Here is a 20,863-nt window from a genome sequence, read left to right as displayed (position 1 = left end):
TCCCCCTGCATCCCCAGTTCCCTCAGGAGGGTCCTGTCCCCGAGGGGCCAGCTGTCTACAGTATTGCATCATGGGATTGGGCCTTTCCTGACTATGCCCACCATCTATTAGCCATCTGTAATCGCCTCTATCAGACCGGAGCCACACGAAGGCCAGGCTAGGTAATGTCGGCAGATTTCCCCACATCCTCAACAGCTTTAGTAACTGAACAACGGATGGTCTCCATCCCTGAGACAAGATGTTTAATCCAACAAATAGAATTAAGTCTGACCAGGACCTGGGTAGTGATTTGACTGCGTGACCTATGTCATCCAAGGGCTGTATTACGAACCTGCCCCCATCTCTAAGGCCAAACAGTAAGGGAGGGGAGGTGGGAGGAGTCCTGCTCCCGGGTGTGAGAAGAATTTGTTTTCACATTGCATGATCTTAATGTCTCATCAGGTAAACCCAGCTCTTTGGGAGTCTGCACCTTTCCATGTATACTTAGACCATAATCACCCCATGACCAGGCCTCAGAGCTCCCAAACCGCTAGGCCTCGGAACTCTCAAAGGACTAGGCCTCAGATCTCTCAAAGGACTAGGCATTAGAACTCCTGGGGACCAGGCCTCAGAACTCCCTAACATCTCAGCCTCAGAACCCCCGTAGGCTAGGCCTCAGAACCTCCAAAGACGAGGTGTCAGAACTCCCAAAAGTCTAGGCCTCGGAACTCCCAGAGACTAGGCCTCAGAACTCCTAGGCGACCAGGACTTCGAACTCCCAGATGACTAGGCCTCAGAACTCCTAGGCGACCAGGACTTCGAACTCCCAGATGACTAGGCCTCAGAGCTCCTAGGCGACCAGGACTTCGAACTCCCAGATGACTAGGCCTCAGAGCTCCTAGGTGACCAGGACTTCGAACTCCCAGATGACTAGGCCTCAGAACTCCTAGGCGACCAGGCCTCAGGACTGTTTGGTGACGAGGCCTCAGGAATCGGGCCTCAGAAGCCGTTGATGTGGCAGTATGCCTCCAGGGAGGACAGGATGACGTAGGCCAGCCAGAGAGTCACAAAGAAGCCAGAGGTGATGGTCTTGCCCACCCTCGAGCCTCCGAGTTCACCCCCGATCTGCGGTCGCCGCCGGTACATGAGGATGGCGATGGCGATGAAGGCGAAGATGGTGAAGATGGTGACTGAGAAGGCCAGGTTTCCAGGCTCCACTTGAAACGCCTGGCCCTTGGTGGCCCAGTAGATAGCGGCGATGGACCAGGCCACCCCGATTCCCAGAAAGACGTTGACGGCATTGCTCCCGGTGACGTTGCCAATAGAGGCATCGGCATACTGGTCTTGGATAGCAGCCACTCGACTGGCAAAGGTGTCTGGACAGAAATGGAGAGAAAGGGTGTAAGGGAGGGCACAGAACATTTCCATGAACACTCACGGTCAAGGGGAGCGAGATTAGGAACTGCGAGGGAGAGGTTTGCGGGCTCAGTGGGCAGAGACATCTCTCAAACAGACAGCACGGCCCAAGTGGGCCGAACTGCCTCCATCCTGTCAGGGCACGGGATCGTCAACATCACGGACCTTCCAAGGGGCCAGTGGGAAACAGAAACAACTCAAAGAGAGGGTCAGCGCTGAGGGAGCAGGGCACTGTCGGAGGGTCAGTGCTGAGGGAGCAGGGCACTGTCGGAGGGTCAGTGCTGAGGGAGCAGGGCACTGTCGGAGGGTCAGTGCTGAGGGAGCAGGGCACTGTCGGAGGGTCAGCGCTGAGAGAGTGGGCACTGTCAGAGGGTCAGCGCTGAGGGAGTGGGCACTGTCGGAGGGTCAGCACTGAGGGGGTGGGTACTGTCGGAGGGTCAGTGCTGAGGGAATGGGCACTATCAGAGGGTCAGTGCTGAGGGAGTGGGCACTGTCGGAGGGTCAGTGCTGAGGGAATGGGCACTATCAGAGGGTCAGTGCTGAGGGAGTGGGCACTGTTGGAGGGTCAGTGCTGAGGGAGTGGGGTCTGTGGGAGGGTCAGTGCTGAGGGAGTGGGCACTGTCAGAGGGTCAGTGCTGAGGGAGCGGGCACTGTCAGAGGGTCAGTGCTGAGGGAGCGGGCACTGTCGGAGGGTCAGTGCTGAGGGAGTGGGGGCTGTCGGAGGGTCAGTGCTGAGGGAGCGGGCGCTGTCGGAGGGTGGGTGCTGAAGGAGTGGGCACTGTCGGAGGGTCAGTGCTGAGGGAGTGGGCACTGTCGGAGGGTCAGTGCTGAGGGAGTGGGGGCTGTCGGAGGGTCAGTGCTGAGGGAGCGGGCGCTGTCGGAGGGTGGGTGCTGAAGGAGTGGGCACTGTCGGAGGGTCAGTGCTGAGGGAGTGGGCACTGTCGGAGGGTCAGTGCTGAGGGAGTGGGCACTGTCGGAGGGTGGGTGCTGAGGGAGTGGGGGCTGTGTGGACGTGGTGGGGGTAACTGTCCCTCCCTCGTTACCTGGTACAGAAGTGCCCAAAGCGACGAACACGATGGCAGTGACCGAGCTCCTCAGGCCCACGGTGCAGCCGAAGTGAGTGGCCAGGTCCCCGGTCAGTGCGGTCAGCACCCCGATCAGGATGATGGACACGGTGAAGCAGGCCCAGCCATTCCAGTACTCCGTCGGGGGGACAAACGCAAACAGAACCTTCCAGAAAACTGTCAGGAAGTGCATGATGTAATCGAAGCAGGAGGGCAGTCTCTCCTCGATCGGCCCATCTTCATCATCATCCTCACCTGGCAGGGACAGCACCGGGTCAGATACAGGGGAAAGCTCCCTCTACACCCCCCCAGGGACAACACGGGGTTAGATACAGGGGAAAGCTCCCTCTACACCCCCCCAGGGACAACACGGGGTTAGATACCAGGGACAGCACCGGGTCAGATACAGGGGAAAGCTCCCTCTACACCCCCCCCAGGGACAACACGGGGTTAGATACAGGGGAAAGCTTCCTCTACACTATCCCCCATCAAACACTCCCAGGGACAGGGACAGCATGGGGTTAGATACAGAGTAAAGCTCCCTCTACACTGTCCCCCCATCAAACACTCCCAGGACAGGGACAGCACGGGGTTAGATACAGAGTAAAGCTCTCTCTACACTGTCCCCCATCAAACACTCCCCAGGACAGGGACAGCACGGGGTTAGATACAGAGTAAGGCTCTCTCTACACTGTCCCCCATCAAACACTCCCCAGGACAGGGACAGCACGGGTTAGATGTAGAGTAAAGCTCCCTCTACACTGTCCCCCCATCAAACACTCCCAGGGATAGGGACAGCATGGGGTTAGATATAGAGTAAAGCTCCCTCTACACTGCTCCCCCCATCAAACACTCCCAGGGATATGGACAGCACAGGGTTAGATACAGAGTAAAGCTCCCTCTACACACACATCCCCAGGACAGGGACAGCTCCCTCTACACCCCCCCCGGGACAGGGACAGCACGGGGTTCGATACAGGGGAAAGCTCCCTCTACACCCCCCCCCCCCCCAGGACAGGGACAGCACAGGGCTAGATACAGGGGAAAGCTTCCTCTACACTGTCCCTTCATCAAACACTCCCAGGGACAGGGACAGCACAGGGTTAGATACAGGGGAAAGCTCCCTCTACACTTGTCCCCCCCATCAAACACTCCCAGGACAGGGACAGCACGGGGTTAGTGCGGTTATCTTGTGGACAGTTTGGATGGTAATATCTCTCACACATTGAGTCTGTGCCAGACGAGATGCTCTGGTTAGTTTCTCTAACATGATGAGACTTAATCTTTTGTGAGATTAATCAACTCTTTACTAAAATTAAATGAAAATAATTACACAATTAAAGGCTGTGACATATGTCAGTGTTAAAGGTAATTATTATTCCAGCAAAGCTGAGTGTGCTGGTTAACTCCAGTCCATCAGTCAGGTTCCTTACTGAGAGCGCAACATGACCAAGGGGATTCCAGTCAGCTCTGGCCACTCCTCGTGGTCTGGGGGCTATCAGTGTCAGACAATCCAAGGGTGGCTCAGTGGTTCGTGCTGCTGCGTCTCAGCACCAGGGATCCGGGTTCGATCCCACCCTCAGGTGACTGTCTGTGTGGAGTTTGCACGTTCTCCCCGTGTCTGCGTGGGTTTCCTCCCACGGTCCAAAGATGTACAGGTTAGGGTGGGTTGGCCATGGGAAATTGTCCCATAGTGTCCAGGGATGTGCAGGTTAGGGTGGGTTGGCCATGGGAAATTGTCCCATAGTGCCCAGGGATGTACAGGTTAGGGTGGATTGGCCGTGGGAAATTGTCCCATAGTGCCCAGGGATGTACAGGTTAGGGTGGGTTGGCCATGGGAAATTGTCCCATAGTGTCCAGGGATGTATAGGTTAGGGTGGGTTGGCCGTGGGAAATTGTCCCATAGTGCCCAGGGATGTGCAGGTTAGGGTGGGTTGGCCGTGGGAAATTGTCCCATAGTGCCCAGGGATGTGCAGGTTAGGGTGGATTGCCCATGGGAAATTGTCCCATAGTGCCCAGGGATGTGCAGGTTAGGGTGGATTGGCCGTGGGAAATTGCCCCATAGTGCCCAGGGATGTGCAGGTTAGGGTGGGTTGGCCGTGGGAAATTGTCCCATAGTGCCCAGGGATGTGCAGGTTAGGGTGGGTTGGCTTTGGGAAATTGTCCCATAGTGCCCAGGAATGTGCAGGTTAGGGTGGATTGGCCGTGGGAAATTGTCCCATAGTGCCCAGGGATGTGCAGGTTAGGGTGGGTTGGCCGTGGGAAATTGTCCCATAGTGCCCAGGGATGTGCAGGTTAGGGTGGGTTGGCAGTGGGAAATTGTCCCATAGTGCCCAGGGATGTGCAGGTTAGGGTGGGTTGGCTTTGGGAAATTGTCCCATAGTGCCCAGGAATGTGCAGGTTAGGGTGGGTTGGCCATGGGAAATTGTCCCATAGTGCCCAGGGATGTACAGGTTAGGGTGGGTTGGCCGTGGGAAATTGTCCCATAGTGCCTTGGGATGTGCAGGTTAGGGTGGATTGGCCGTGGGAAATTGTCACATAGTGCCCAGGGATGTGCAGGTTAGGGTGGATTGGCCGTGGGAATTTGTCCCATAGTGCCCAGGGATGTACAGGTTAGGGTGGATTGGCCGTGGGAAATTGTCCCATAGTGTCCAGGGATGTACAGGTTAGGGTGGGTTGGCGCTGGCAAGTTGACATATGTAGGGAAGATGTGTTGGGTAGGCTAGAGGTTATTAAAGTGAACAAATCCCCAGGACCGAATGGGATCTATCCCAGTTTGCTGAGGGAGGTGAGAGAGGAAATAGCTGGGGCCCTGACAGACATCTTTGTATCATCCTTCAACACAGGTGAGGTGCTGGAGACTGGAGGGTTGGTCATATTGTCTCCCTGTACAAGATGGGTAGTAGGGATTTTACAGGTAACTACAGACCAGTGAGCCTGACGTCAGTGGTGGGAAATAGGGGACTGAGTGAGTGAGTGACTGACTGACAGTGAGTGACTGGGTGAGTGGGTGAGTGAGTGACAGAGTGAGTTAGTGACTGAGTGACAGAGTGAGAGAGTGAGTGAGAGTGAGAGTGACTGAGTGACTGAATGACTGAGTGACTGTGAGTGAGTGACAGTGACAGAGTGAGAGTGACTGAGTGACTGACTGTGTGTGTGTGAGTGTGAGTGACTGTGTGTGTGTGAGTGACTGAGAGAGTGAGTGAGTGAACCATCTGGATTCTCATCAGTGTATTGAGCAGTTAAACACGTCATCGCTGTCCCACTACAAACTCCCCCAGGTCTGTCTCCCTCTCTCTCCCCCCACTCATTCCCCTCTCTCCTTCTCCCCAACTCTCTCCCTCCTCTCTCACCCTCCCCCCTTTCGCCCGCTCTCTCACCCTCGCACTCTCTCTCTCTGTCTGCCCCCTCTCCCTCCTTCCCCCTCGCCCTCTCTCTTACACTCTGTCTTTCCTCTCTCTCTCTCTCTTCCCCATCCCCCCTCTCTATCCCTCCCTCTCTGCCTCTCTTTCCCCCCACACCCCTCTTGTTCTGTATTCCTGTTTATCCCCTCTCTCTCTCTTCTCCTGTTTTCCCTCCTCTCTCTATCCCTCTCTTTTTCTGCACCCACTCTTGTCTCTCTCTCTCACTCTCTCTCTCACCTCCTCCGTCTCTCTCTCTCCGTCTCTCTCTCTCTCTCTCTCCCTCTCTCTCTCCACCCCGCGGATTCCCTCGCTCTGTAAGTCCTAGTTTGCCTTGGACTGCACACAGAAACAAAACTTTTCACTGTCCTCAGGTCCACGTGGGGACAATGAAACTGGTCGGGATTTTCAGGAGCGGGATTCCAAAGTGGAACGGCGAGCTGCGGGGGTGGGGGAGAGGTGGCTGTGCCCGTGGGGTTCTGGGATGGTACACCGCCCCCTCCCCCCTGTACTAGCCCTGGCCTCTCCCGTGCCCCCCGGCTGTACCCACTGTCTGAGGTCACTCACCAGCGCTGACCGTCACTGCGTTAACAAACTGCTCCCGCCAGCTGCTGCTGCTGACCACAAGAGCCAGGTTCGTCTTCTTGATCAGTTTGTCCACCGTGCTCTGGGGGGACAGAGACACCGGTCAGCACACAGGGAACAGCAGGAGGCCACTCAGCCCCTCTCCTCCAGCCTGTCCCACAGGAACAGCAGGAGGCCATTCAGCCCCCCTCCTCCAGCCTATCCCACAGGAACAGCAGGAGGCCATTCAGCCCCCCTCCCCCAGCCTGTCCCACAGGAACAGCAGGAGGCCATTCAGCCCCCCTCCCTCAGCCTGTCCCACAGGAACAGCAGGAGGCCATTCAGCCCCTCTCCTCCAGCCTACCCCACAAAAACAGCAGGAGGCCATTCAGCCCCTCTCCTCCAGCCTGTCCCTCAGGGAACAGCAGGAGGCCATTCAGCCCCTCTCCTCCAGCCTATCCCACAGGAACAGCAGGAGGCCATTCAGCCCCTCTCCCAGCCTATCCCACAAAAACAGCAGGAGGCCATTCAGCCCTCTTTTGCACCAGTCCATTGACAGCCTTGCCTTGGAGCCCTTAACCGGAGGGCTCACCGTTTGTAGGCTGAGCGACCGAGTGAGGTGGCGCAACCGAGTGGAACCCTCCCACGAACCGGCCGCCAGGCGAAGCCCACACCCCCCCACCCCCATCCCCATCCCGCCCCGCCAACAGAGGAACGACACCCACAACCCCTGACCTTGAACTCGTAGGACTCCTCGATGACGATCTCCATCTTGACGATGTCTCCTAGCAACGGGTAGCCCAGCTTGGTGACGCCCTCCTGCATGTTCTCGCTGGTGCTACCTGAGGGCAGAGGTCAAGAGGCCAAAGGTCAGGAAAGGAAAGTAGCAGAGAGAAGCTTTTCATTCGATAAAGTTCAGTGGGGGTGGGGGGTAGATATGAACCCCTCCTGCACTCCACCCCCACCTCGACTATCACCCTCTTGGGGATTGGATCGGGAATATTCTAGAATACTACTTTGTAAGGGTGAAAACCCCAAAAAGACAAGAGCCCAGAGCTAATGGCAGGGGCCACAGAGGAGAGATTTCTTCACTCGGAGAGTGGGGAGCGTGTGGAATATCACCCCCCAGGAAAGCAGCTTGAGACGGAAAGGTGGAATGTTTTCCCGGAGGAGTTGGATACGGCACCTTGGGGTGGGGAGGGGAACAGGGTAACAGGGTGAGAGAGGGTTTGGGGAGTGGGAAACAGGGGACTGAGTCAGACAATCCATATGGAATGGGGTAGCAGGCTCAAGGGGCTGATTGGCCACCCACCGCTCTGACATCCCATGTTTCCGGAAGGGGGACAGCACCTCACGAACAATCCCGTGTGCGCCGTAGAGAGAAACCCCTCCCCCACCTCGCCCCCCCAGTCGGGACCAAAAGCAGAAACAGCCAACCACACCCCAGGGTTATTGGGGAGGTGGGGGGTGAAATAGGGCTCACTGGGAGAGGGAGAGAGAGAGAGAGAGAGAGAGAGAGAGAGAGAGTGAGAGAGAGAGAAAGAGAGAGAGAGAAAGAGAGAGAGAAAGAGAGCTTGAGAGAATGAGAGAGAGCGAGAGAGTGTGAGAGTGCGCAAGTGAGAGAGAGAGCGCGAGAGAATGAGAGAGAGCGAGAGAGTGTGAGAGAGAGCGCGCAAGTGAGAGAGAAAGAGCAAGAGAGAGTGTGAGACAGAGGGTGTGAAAGTGAGAGAGAGAGAGCAAGACAGACAGAGAGAGCAAAAGAGAGAGCGTGAGAGAGAATGAGAGAATGTGTGTGTGAGAGAGAGAGAGAAGGAGGGTAGGGCGTTGGATATACTGTCTCTCTTCCTACCAGGTGGAATCACGCCCCCCATCACCTCCCTACATGCCGGAGGCTCCTTCCAACACTCCCACAGCAATCCCATTCTGAAACGGGACGCCCCTCCCAGAGATCCACCCTGCGGGACAACTCGGAGCGAGGGTGGTCTTCCTCAGATTCCGAGGACAACGAGTCACTGTTTGTCACACCTCTCCAAGGTCCCCATTCCCCGTGGGATGAAGTCCGGTCCCGTCCCCTCCACTCAGCACCCCATTCCCCCTCACCCCTTCACTCAACAACGTTGGGTAAGGGTCAATCACGACGCTCCTCCGTACACAACCCGTCACCCCCTCTGCTCTGTCGCCTGACCTGTTGGACCCTCCAGGGAGTTCTGGGAGGAGGGGAAGCGGACTCCGCACTGGCCACTCACTTCTCCTGAGCCCCTCGATCAGCACGGGGTCACCCAGCTCAATGAAGAAGATCTTGTTCTTCTCGTACTCCTCATCATCGATGATCTGGATTTCAATCACCTGGCTGGAACAGAGACAGGAGGGAGGCGGGCTGGTCAGTCAGGGGTCTCTCTTCCACTACTCGCCCCGCGCCTGTTCAACACCTCACCGCACAACGTCCAGAGATCGTCAGCGCCAGGGGAGGGCTGGGGGAGAGGGAATGGGGGTGGGGTGGGATTGGAGGGTGGAAGTGGTGGTGGGGAGAGGGAGTGGGGGTGCGGTGGGCTAGTGGGGGAAGTGGGGTGGGGGTGGGGTGGGGGCATGGGGGGAATGGGGGTGGTGGGGGAGTGTGGGTGGGGGAGAGTGGGTGGGGGAATGGGGGAGTGTGGGTGGGGGAGTGGGTGAGTGTGGGTGGGGGAGTGTGAGTGGGGGAGAGTGGGTGGGGGAGTGGGGGAGTGTGGGTGGGGGAGTGTGGGTGAGGGAGTGTGGGTGGGGGAGTGTGGGTGGGGGAGTGTGAGTGGGGGAGAGTGGGTGGGGGAGTGGGGGAGTGTGGGTGGGGGAGTGGGTGAGTGTGGGTGGGGGAGTGTGAGTGGGGGAGAGTGGGTGGGGGAGTGGGGGAGTGTGAGTGGGGGAGAGTGGGTGGGGGAGTGGGGGAGTGTGGGTGGGGGAGTGTGGGTGAGGGAGTGTGGGTGGGGGAGTGTGGGTGGGGGAGTGTGAGTGGGGGAGAGTGGGTGGGGGAGTGGGGGAGTGTAGGTGGGGGAGTGGGGGAGTGTGGGTGGGGGAGTGTGGGAGTGTGGGTGGGGGGAGTAGGGGAGTGTGGGAGAGTGGGCGAGGGAGTGTGGGTGGGGGAAGAGTGGGTGGGAGGGGCAGTGGGAATAGGGTTGGGGTGAGGGAGTTTGTGTGCTGTGTCGGGGGGTGGGAGATACTGAGGGCTGTGAGAGTCTCTCCGGGTGGAACACTGTGCCCATCACTGACGGGGTGTCTGTGTGACGGGGAGTCTGTGAGACGGGGAGTCTGTGTGACGGGGAGTCTGTGTGACGGGGAGTCTGTGAGACGGGGGAGTCTGTGTGACGGGGAGTCTGTGAGACGGGGGAGTCTGTGAGACGGGGGAGTCTGTGTGACGGGGAGTCTGTGTGACGGGGGAGTCTGGGACACAAACTAAAGACAATCTAGAGAATCCCCACAGTCACCATCAATCCGGCTCAGTGAGACAGCTCTCCATCCACATCCCTCTCCACACCCGCGACGGAATACTGAGGGGAACTCACTCCAAACATCCCCAACAACTCCCCCACCCCCCCCACCACACACACACACACACACACACACACACACACACACACACACACACACACACACACTCACATTCAGGTCAGAAAATCAGCGATTCTATTGAACGCCATAATCCACACAAACAATTCCTCATCGAAACAGCAGCTCAGTCCTTATCCTCCGTACGCTCTCATAGGCACAGCACCGCCTCCATCAACCCCCTCCCCATCTCTGTAACCCCCTCCAGCCCCTACACCCCCTCCCTATCTCTGTAACCCCCTCCAGCCCCTACACCCCCCTCCCTATCTCTGTAACCCCCTCCAGCCCCGATACCCCCTCCCTATCTCTGTAACCCCCACCAGCCCCTACACCCCCTCCCTATCTCTGTCACCCGCTCCAGCCCCTACACCCCCTCCCTATCTCTGTCACCCCCTCCAGCTCCTACACCCCCTCCCTGTCTCTTTAACCCCCTCCAGCCCCTATACCCCCTCCCTATCTCTGTAACCCCCTCCAGCCCCTATACCCCCTCCCTATCTCTGTAACACCCTCCAGCCCCTACACCCCCTCCCTATCTCGGTAGCCCCCTCCAGCCCCTCTCACTGGGGTGATCAGGAAGAGTCAGTGTTCAGCATTCTGCACACAGGAGCCCTTTAAGAAACTGCAGTGTTTGTAGGTTAAGAGTTTATTTCGGATGTTTCTAAATAGAGTTCTGTTTATAATGAGCTGTTTCATTAGCATCAGTCAGTGTGAGAGGCTGGGAGAGGAACCCAATAAACAGGGAGCTGGGTTAACATCAGCACAGATACAGTCAGTAACACAGGGCCCTGGCGGGGAGAGGGGTTAGTGAGTGACAGTGTGAGGGAGCTGGGGGGGAGAGGGGTTACTGAGTGACAGTGTGAGGAGACTGGGGGGGAGAGGGGTTAGTGAGTGACAGTGTGAGGGGGCTGGGTGGGGAGAGGGGTTAGTGAGTGACAGTGTGAGGGGGCTGGAGGGGAGAGGGGTTAGTGAGTGACAGTGTGAGGGAGCTGGGGGGAGAGGGGTTACTGAGTGACAGTGTGAGGGAGCTGGGGGGGGAGAGGGGTTAGTGAGTGACAGTGTGAGGGGGCTGTGGGGGGAGAGGGATTAGTGAGTGACAGTGTGAGGGGGCTGGGGGGAGGGGTTAGTGAGTGACAGTGTGAGGGAGCTGGGGGGGAGAGGGGTTAGTGAGTGACAGTGTGAGGGAGCTGGGGGGGAGAGGGGTTAGTGAGTGACAGTGTGAGGAGACTGGGGGGGAGAGGGGTTAGTGAGTGACAGTGTGAGGGGGCTGGGGGGGAGGGGTTAGTGAGTGACAGTGTGAGGGAGCTGGGGGGGAGAGGGGTTAGTGAGTGACAGTGTGAGGGAGCTGGGGGGAGAGGGGTTACTGAGTGACAGTGTGAGGGAGCTGGGGGGGGAGAGGGGTTAGTGAGTGACAGTGTGAGGGGGCTGTGGGGGGAGAGGGATTAGTGAGTGACAGTGTGAGGGGGCTGGGGGGAGGGGTTAGTGAGTGACAGTGTGAGGGAGCTGGGGGGGAGAGGGGTTAGTGAGTGACAGTGTGAGGGAGCTGGGGGGGAGAGGGGTTAGTGAGTGACAGTGTGAGGGGGCTAAGGGGGGAGAGGGGTTAGTGAGTGACAGTGTGAGGAGACTGGGGGGGAGAGGGGTTAGTGAGTGACAGTGTGAGGGGGCTGGGGGGGAGGGGTTAGTGAGTGACAGTGTGAGGGAGCTGGGGGGGAGAGGGGTTAGTGAGTGACAGTGTGAGGGGGCTAAGGGGGGAGAGGGGTTACTGAGTGACAGTGTGAGGGAGCTGGTCGGGATGTGGATGCAACAGGAGACAGGGTGAGATTGCTCAGATCAATGTGATAAGTAATTACTAAAATGTTCATCGTGGTCATTAATGGGAAGCTTTTATAATGTTGAAATGCACAATGCAATCATTGTAACATATTAAAATTATCAAATGACTGATGAGACAGTGATCTCATTCCCTGAAATTAACATCTTCCCAGCCAGGGACTGGAGGAGAGAGAGGGAGTGGGGCAGGGTTTACTGAAAAGGGACCAGGCATCAGGGTATCCTGGGACAGTGTGTGTGTGTGTGTGTGTGTGTGTGTGTGTGTGTGTGTGTGTGTGTGTGTGTGTGTGTGTGTGTGTGTGTGTGTGTGTGTGTGTGTGTGTGTGTGTGTGTCTGTATCCCAGTGAGAGGTGGAGGGTTCGGGGTTACAGGAACAGATACGACCGTGTGTATTGGATGGAAGTGGTATTGCTGATGTCTACTTCCTGAATAAATATGTTCTGCTGTTATTTATTTTTTCATTTCTTTCCAATGCAAGTGGAATCTGTTTTCCCAAAACCGAATCAATATTAGAGCAGGGAGCTGCATCCTGACTGTATCACACCACCGGTACTGTGAGGGAACCTTCTAGAATCTAACTGGGTATTGCCGCAGTCGGTGAGATTGCTCACATTTGATGGACCTACTGATGTGTATCTGACAGTCCGACTGCTCTGGGCTGCTACAGGGGCACAGGGACGGACAGTGTTTCTCAGGGTGGGGGTGGGGGGAGTATGGGGGGCTCACTCATCATCCAAGTGGGGATAAGGCTGCTCCCTCAGCACTGACCCTCCGACAGTGCCCACTCCCTCAGCACTGACCCTCTAACAGTGCCCACTCCCTCAGCACTGACCCTCTGACAGCCCCCACTCCCTCAGCACTGACCCTCTAACAGTGCCCACTCTCTCAGCACTGACCCTCTGACAGCCCCCACTCCCTCAGCACTGACCCTCCGACAGTGCCCGCTCCCTCAGCACTGACCCTCCGACAGTGCCCACTCCCTCAGCGCTGACCCTCCAACAGTGCCCACTCCCTCAGCATTGACCCTCCGACAGTGCCCATACCCTCAGCACTGATCCTCCGACAGTGCCCACTCCCTCAGCACTGACCCTCCGGCAGTGCGGCACTCCCTCAGCACTGACCCTCCGACAGTGCCCACTCCCTCAGCACTGATCCTCTGACAGTGCCCACTCCCTCAGCACTGACCCTCCGACAGTGCCCACTCCCTCAGCACTGACCCTCCGACAGTGCCCGCTCCTTCAGCACTGACCCTCCGACAGTGCAGCACTCCCTCAGCACTGACCCTCCGACAGTGCCCACTCCCTCAGCACTGACCCTCCGACAGTGCAGCACTCCCTCAGCACTGACCCTCCGACAGTGCGGCACTCCCTCAGCACTGACCCTCCGACAGTGCCCACTCCCTCAGCACTGACCCTCCGACAGTGCAGCACTCCCTCAGCACTGACCCTCCGACAGTGCAGCACTCCCTCAGCACTGACCCTCCGACAGTGCGGCACTCCCTCAGCACTGACCCTCCGACAGTGCGGTGTTCCTAGGACTGAGTGTTTGTGACAGACCTTTGGGGACCAGCTGTGGAAACATGAAATGAAGACCCTGTGAGTGAGAACGACGATGGTGTGAATGAGAAAGGGATGGAGAAGGATCAGAGGAAGATGTTAAATTAAATGAGAGAAATAGAGTGACAGAGAGAGAGCCTGAAAGGGAGAGAGAGAAGGTTATAGTGAGGGATTGGAATGAGGGAGGGAGAGAGGGGTAGATGAGGGATTGAGTGAGGGGCTGGAATGATGGATTGAGTGAGGGACAGAGAGAGGTCGAGGAGGGATTGAGTGAGGAATGGGAATTATCTCAGCACACTGCCTTGAGTTTATCATTAGCGTCCTGTATTCAGAAGCCTGTGAATGACGTGTTGCCCAGTCAGCATTCTGAGATACCTGCGTTGTGGAGAAATAAGTGTTCAACATGGGGCTGTGTGTAGGAGGACCTGCACTGATCAGTCACCCTGCAGGTCTGCCCTCCAGCACACACACGGGACATCAACAACAACACAGAAACAGACCCTTCGGCCCAACCCGTCCATGCTGACCCAGATATCCCAACCCAATCTAGTCCCACCTGCCAGCACCCGGCCCATATCCCTCCAAACCCTTCCTATTCATATACCCATCCAAATGCCTCTTAAATGTTGTCATTGTACCAGCCTCCACCACATCCTCTGGCAGCTCATTCCATACACGTACCACCCTCTGGGGGAAAAAGTTGCCCCTTAGGTCTCTTTTATATCTTTCCCCTCTCACCCTAAACCTATGCTCCTCTAGTTCTGGACTCCCCCACCCCAGGGAAAAGACTTTGTCTATTTACCCTATCCATGCCCCTCATAATTTTATAAACCTCTGTAAGGTCACCCCTCAGCCTCCGACGCTCCAGGGAAAACAGCCCCAGCCTGTCCAGCCTCTCCCTGTAGCTCAGATCCTCCAACCCTGACAACATCCTTGTAAATCTTTTCTGAACCCTTTCAAGTTTCACAACATCTTTCCGATGGGAAGGAGACCAGAATTGCACGCAATATTCCAACAGGGGCCTAACCAATGTCCTGTACAGTTCTGTATCCAAATGGCTAGTTCTCCCAGTATTCCGTGAGATCTAACCTTGCTAATCAGTCTCCCATGGGGAACCTTGTCGAATGCCTTACTGAAGTCCATATAGATCACATCTACTGCTCTGCCCTCATCAATCCTCTTTGTTACTTCATCAAAACACTCACTCAAGTTCTAATCACCACCCACTCTCACAGGGGACCCCTCCCCACCAACCCTCACAGAGGACCCCCTCCCCACCCACTCTCAAAGGGGGCCCCTCCCCACTCTCACTCACAGGGGACCCCTCCCCACCCACCCTCACAGGGGACCCCCTCCTCACCCACACTCACAGGGGACCACTCGCCACCCACACTCACAGGGGACCCCCTCCTCACCCATTCTCACAGGGGACCCCCTCCCCACCCACACTCACAGGGGACCACTCCCCACTCCCATTCACAAGAGACCCCCTCCACTCTCACTCACAGGGCCATTGTCCATCAGACCGGTGAGCTGGATGTGTGGATCAATACGGGGATTAGTCTCGATGGCCTGCATTCTTTCAGGTAATCATTCAACTGAACCAAAGCAACAGTGCTGCTCCCAATCCAGGGACCCACACACTCCCACACTCCTGTACCTGGGGAGGTCTCTCTAACTCCACATTCCACCCCCCCCCCCCCATCTAACACTCCCCAGGACAGGGACAGCATGGGGTTAGATACAGAGTAAAGCTCCCTCTACACTGACCCCCATCAAACACTCCCAGGACAGGGACAGCACAGGGTTAGATACAGAGTAAACCTCCCTCTACACTGTCCCCCATCAAACACTCCCAGGACAGAGACAGCACGGGGTTAGATACAGAGTAAAGCTCCCTCTACACTGTCCCCCCATCAAACACTCCCAGGACAGGGACAGCACGGGAGGAGGGATAGTGAGGTGTCCATTATGAATCATTCTGAGTGTGAGATGTGCTGTTTGCAATGTGAGAGCTGTGATGTTGTGGGAACGAGTTTAATTTGCGAGTGAGGAGGCGAGCTAATTGAGTTGGGAAGGTGGGGATGATTTCCTGTGCTTGGCAAGTGTCCAGAATACAGCCAGTCAGGAATCTGTCTCACACTCTCGGACAGGAGGGTAAATTTGGAACAAGTACTCACATTTCTTACTCCCAATGCACCAGACAGCATGGTAACAGACCCTTCGGCCCAACCAGCCTGTGCCGACCCTAACCCCAAACTAATCTAGTCCCAGCTGCCTGCTCCTGGCCCATCCCCCTCCAACCCTTTCCTATCCAGGTCCTTATCCAAATGTACCCCCACCCACCACTCCCTCAGGAAGTTCACTCCACACACAGACCACCCTCTGGGTAAAAGATTTGCCCCTCAGGTCTTTTTTAAATCGCTCCCCTCTCACCTTAAAAATGTATCTTGTAATCCCCCACCCTGGGGAACAGACACCTCCCATTAACCCTACCCAGGCCCCTCATGGTTTTATAAACCTCTATAAGGTCACCTCTACGCTCCAGTGAAAACTCTCCCAGCCTATCCAGCCTCTCCCTATAACCCAAACCCCTCCATACCCGGCAACATCCTGGTAAATCTCTCCTGACCCCCCTCTCCAGTTTAATAATATCCTTCCTGTAACAGGGAGACAGGAACTGGGCACAGTATTCCAGACGAGGCTACACCAATGTCCTGTACAACCCCAACATGACCTTCCCCAACTCCCTGTACTCAAAGGTCTGAGCAATGAAGGTAAGAGTGCGAAACGTCTCATTAACCCCCGTCCCCCGTGACACAAACTTCACAGGGTCATGTACCTGAACCCCTCAGTCCCTCTGTCACACACCACCCAGGGCCCCACCAAATACAACGCCTCACATTTATCCAGAGGGAACTCCAGCTGCCAATTTTCAGCCCACTGACCCGTTTGATTGAGATCCCTCTGTAAGCTCGGAAACCCTTCTTGTGCACAATGCCATCGATCTTGGTGAGATCCATCAGCATACTAACGGTGCCCTGCACAGATTCATACCTTCCCTCCCGAGCACATTCAGGCCATTCGTTCCACTGAGTGCACACTGACCCTGTGAACAACAGCCAGACACACCCCTCTGCCCTATCCCTGTAACACTGCATTTCCCATGGCCAACCCACCCTAACCTGCACATCCCTGGGCACTATGGGACAATTTCCCATGGCCAATCCACCCTAACCTGTACATCCCTGGGCACTATGGGACAATTTCCCATGGCCAACCCACCCTAACCTGTACATCCCTGGGCACTATGGGACAATTTCCCATGGCCAATCCACCCTAACCTGCACATCCCTGGGCACTATGGGACAATTTCCCACGGCCAATCCACCCTAACCTGTACATCCCTGGGCACTATGGGACAATTTCCCATGGCCAATCCACCCTAACCTGCACATCCCTGGGCACTATGGGACAATTTCCCACGGCCAATCCACCCTAACCTGCACATCCCTGGGGACTATGGGACAATTTCCCACGGCCAATCCACCCTAACCTGTACATCCCTGGGCACTATGGGACAATTTCCCATGGCCAATCCACCCTAACCTGCACATCCCTGGGCACTATGGGACAATTTCCCACGGCCAATCCACCCTAACCTGCACATCCCTGGGGACTATGGGACAATTTCCCACGGCCAATCCACCCTAACCTGTACATCCCTGGGGACTATGGGACAATTTCCCATGGCCAATCCACCCTAACCTGCACATCCCTGGACTGTGGGAAGAAACTGGAGCACCCAGAGGAAACCCCACACAGACATGGGGAGAGAATGTGCAAACCCCACCCAGACAGTCTGTACGCGGGGAGAGAACTGTCTCTGTCTATTTGCGAATAGTTACTCTTGCAGTTTGACTAAATAATGCCAGACAGGACAAAGGTTTCAATGAAAGTCTCTCAAACCAGCCCTGGCCTCCCAGAGGTGATACGTTCAGCTGAAAGAGCACAGGGCTGTGAGGTTATATTAGACTAAAATTCACATTCCACTGAGTGAAGGCACTGGGAAACACTGAGGGCGAGATACAAAAAGCAGGGTAATGTCTAAACAACGAGACAAGGGCAGACCCACACAGCAATACATTCACAACAAAGGAGGAGATGACAGCAGGACAGGGCACTAGTTACACAGTGAAGCCCCCCTTACAGTATCCCCCCATCGAACACTCCCAGGGCAGGGGGTTAGATATGGAGTAAGGCTCCCTCTACACTGTCCCCACCATCACACACTCCCAGGACAGGGACAGCACGGGGTTAGATACAGAGTAGAGTCATAGTGATGTACAGCACGGAAACAGACCCTTCGGCCCAACCCTTCCATACTGACCCAAATACCCCAACCCAATCTAGTCCCACCTACCAGCCCCCGGCCCATATCCCTCCAAACCCTTCCTATTCATATACCCATCCAAATGCCTCTTAAATGTTGTCATTGTACCAGCCTCCACCACATCCTCTGGCAGCTCATTCCATACACGTACCACCCTCTGTGTGAAAAAGTTGCCCCTTAGGTCTCTTTTATATCTTTCCCCTCTCACCCTAAACCTATGCCCCTCTAGTTCTGGACTCCCCCCACCCCAGGGAAAAGACTTTGTCTATTTATCCTATCCATGCCACTCATAATTTTGCAAACCTCTATAAGGTCACCCCTCAGCCTCCGACGCTCCAGGGGAAACAGCCCCAGCCTGTTCAGCCTCTCCCTGTAGCTCAGATCCTCCAACCCTGGCAACATCCTTGTAAATCTTTTCTGAACCCTTTCAAGTTTCACAACATCTTTCCGATCGGAAGGAGACCAGAATTGCACACAATATTCCAACAGTGGCCTAACCAATGTCCTGTACAGCCACAACAGTTCAAAAATGTGCAGGTAAGGGCGGATTGGCTGTGGGAAATTGCCCGTAGTGTTAGGTGAAGGGGTAAATATAGGGGAATGGGTCTGGGTGGGCTCCTCTTTGGAGGGTCGGTGTGGACTTGTTGCTTCCACACTGTAAATAATCTAATCTAAAGTAAATGACAAAACGTAGAGGACCCAGCACCGATCCTTGTGGCACTCCACTAGTCACAGGCCTCCAGTCTGAAAAACAACCCTCCACCACCACCCTCTGTCTTCTACCTTTGAGCCAGTTCTGTATCCAAATGGCTAGTTCTCCCTGTATTCCATGAGATCTAACCTTGCTAATCAGTCTACCATGGGGAACCTTGTCAAACGCCTTACTGAAGTCCATATAGATCACGTCTACTGCTCTGCCCTCATCAATCTTCTTTGAGCATTTCAAATATCATTACATCCAAGGGTATGGGTCAGTGCAGGAAATTGGGATGAGTGCTCCTTTAGTGATTGTTAAGTTAGTGCAGGTTCAATGGGCTGAGGGGCCTTTCCGGCACCAACAGGTTCAGCAACTCCGGGTGGGATGTCGGGATCAGAACGGACAATCCCGGTTTCTGTGGGGTCAGTCGGTCCCACAGTGAGAGACCTGCTGAAATTGGCCTGTCGCAAAGATGTTACTCCAGTTGTTATGGGGGATTTCAACATGCAGGTAGTCTGGGAGAATCAGGATGGTATTGGACCTCAAGAAAGAGACTTTGTGGAGTGCCTCCGAGATGGATTCTTAGAACAGCTGGTGCTGGAGCCGACCAGGGAGAAGGCAATTCTAGATCTGGTATTGTGTAACGAACCAGAATTGGTCAGGGACCTCGAAGTGAAGGAGCCATTGGGAAGTAGTGACCATAATACAATAAGCTTCAACCTGCAATTTGAGAGGGAGAGGGTACAGTCGGAAGTGATAATATTTCTGCTGAATAAAGGGAACTATGGAGCTATGAGGGAGGAGCTGGCCAAAGTTCAATGGTGCAATACCTTAGCAGGGATGACCGTGGAGGAACAATGGCAGATATTTCTGTGTATAATGCAGAAGTTGCAGGATCAGTTCATTCCTAAACGGAAGAAAGATCCCAGGAGGAGGCATGGGTGGCCGTGGCTGACGAGGGAAGTTAAGGAACATATAAAGTTGAGAGAAAAAGTATAACATAGCAAAGATAGGTGGGAAAACGGAGGACTGGGAAGCTTTTAAAGAACAACAGAGGATTACTAAGAAGGAAATATGCAGAGGAAAAATGAGGTACGAAGGTAAACTGGCCAAAAATATAAAGGAGGATAGTTAAAGCTTTTTTAGGTATATGAAAGGCAAAAATATGGTTAGGACTAAAATTGGGCCCTTAAAGACGGAAACAGGGGAATATATTACAGGGAACAAAGAAATGGCAGAAGAATTAAATGGGTACTTCAGATCTGTGTTCACTGGGGAAGACACAAGCAATCTCCCTGAGGTAACAGTGGCTGAAGGACCTGAACTGAAGGGAATCTGTATTTGCCAGGATTTGGTGTTGGAGAGACTGTTAGGTCTGAAGGTTGATAAGTCCCGGGGCCTGATGGTCTACATCCCAGGTTACTGAAGGAGGTGGCTCGGGAAATCGTGGATGCGTTGGTGATGATTTTCCAGAGTTCGATAGATTTGGGATCAATTCCTGAGGACTGGAGGGTGGCTAATGTTGTACCACTTTTTAAGAAAGGTGGGAGAGAGAAAGCAGGAAATTATAGACCAGTTAGTCTGACCTCAGTGGTGGGAAAGATGCTGGAGTCTATTATAAAGGATGAAATTACGACACATCTGGATAGTAGTAACAGGATAGGTCAGAGTCAGCATGGATTTATGAAGGGGAAATCATGCTTGACTAATCTTCTGGAATTTTCTGAGGATGTAACTTTGAATGTGGACGAGGGAGATCCAGTAGATGTAGTGTACCTGGATTTTCAGAAAGCTTTTGATAAAGTCTCACATAGGAGGTTAGTGAGCAAAATTAGGGCGCATGGTATTGGGGGCAAAGTACTAGATTGGATTGAAAGTTGATTGGCTGATAGGAAACAAAGTGTAGTGATAAATGGTTCCATTTCGGAATGGCAGGCAGTGACCAGTGGGGTACCGCAGGGATCAGTACTGGGACCGCAGCTTTTTACAATATATGTTAATGAGGTAGGAGATGGTATCAGCAATAACATTAGCAAATTTGCTGATGACACTAAGCTGGGTGGCAGGGTGAAATGTGATGAGGATGTTAGGAGATTACAGAGTGACACAGACAGGTTAGGTGAGTGGGCAGATGCTTGGCAGATGCAGTTTAATGTGGATAAATGTATGGTTATCCACTTTGGTGGCAAGAACAGGAAGGCAGATTCCTACCTCAATGGAATTAATTTAGGTATAGGGGCAGTACAGAGAGATCTGGGTGTTCTTGTACACCAGTCAATGAAGGTAAGCATGCAGGTACAGCAGGTAGTGAAGAAGGCTAATAGCATGCTGGCCTTCATATCAAGAGGGATTGAGTATAGAAGCAAAGAGGTTCTTCTGCAGCTGTACAG

General features: G+C 54.8%; 1 protein-coding gene across 7 annotated transcripts in view; it reads right to left on the bottom strand.

Moving 5' to 3' along the window:
• Positions 1-873: 873 nt before the first annotated feature.
• Positions 874-20,863, bottom strand: part of LOC132836355 (sodium/calcium exchanger 1-like) — an 89,303-nt gene continuing 69,313 nt past the window's right edge. The window contains exons 2-7 of one of the 7 annotated variants that reach the window (XM_060855827.1): positions 8,660-8,774; positions 7,737-7,774; positions 7,160-7,256; positions 6,428-6,527; positions 2,439-2,714; positions 874-1,355 (exon numbers count right to left, since the gene is read on the bottom strand). In XM_060855827.1, coding sequence (XP_060711810.1) covers positions 979-1,355; positions 2,439-2,714; positions 6,428-6,527; positions 7,160-7,256; positions 7,737-7,774; positions 8,660-8,774 — 1,003 coding nt within the window. In that variant the 3' untranslated portion in view covers positions 874-978. Of the gene's footprint in view, positions 1,356-2,438; positions 2,715-6,427; positions 6,528-7,159; positions 7,267-7,736; positions 7,775-8,587; positions 8,775-20,863 lie in introns of all 7 variants that reach the window. The other 6 variants (XM_060855834.1, XM_060855826.1, XM_060855830.1 and 3 more) reach the window with 6 other exon arrangements.

The sequence above is a fragment of the Hemiscyllium ocellatum genome, chromosome 46 (assembly GCF_020745735.1).
Source record: "Hemiscyllium ocellatum isolate sHemOce1 chromosome 46, sHemOce1.pat.X.cur, whole genome shotgun sequence".
Lineage (NCBI taxonomy): Eukaryota > Metazoa > Chordata > Chondrichthyes > Orectolobiformes > Hemiscylliidae > Hemiscyllium > Hemiscyllium ocellatum.
The sequence above is the reverse complement of the archived record's forward strand: the minus strand, read 5'-3'. Positions and strand labels throughout refer to the sequence as shown.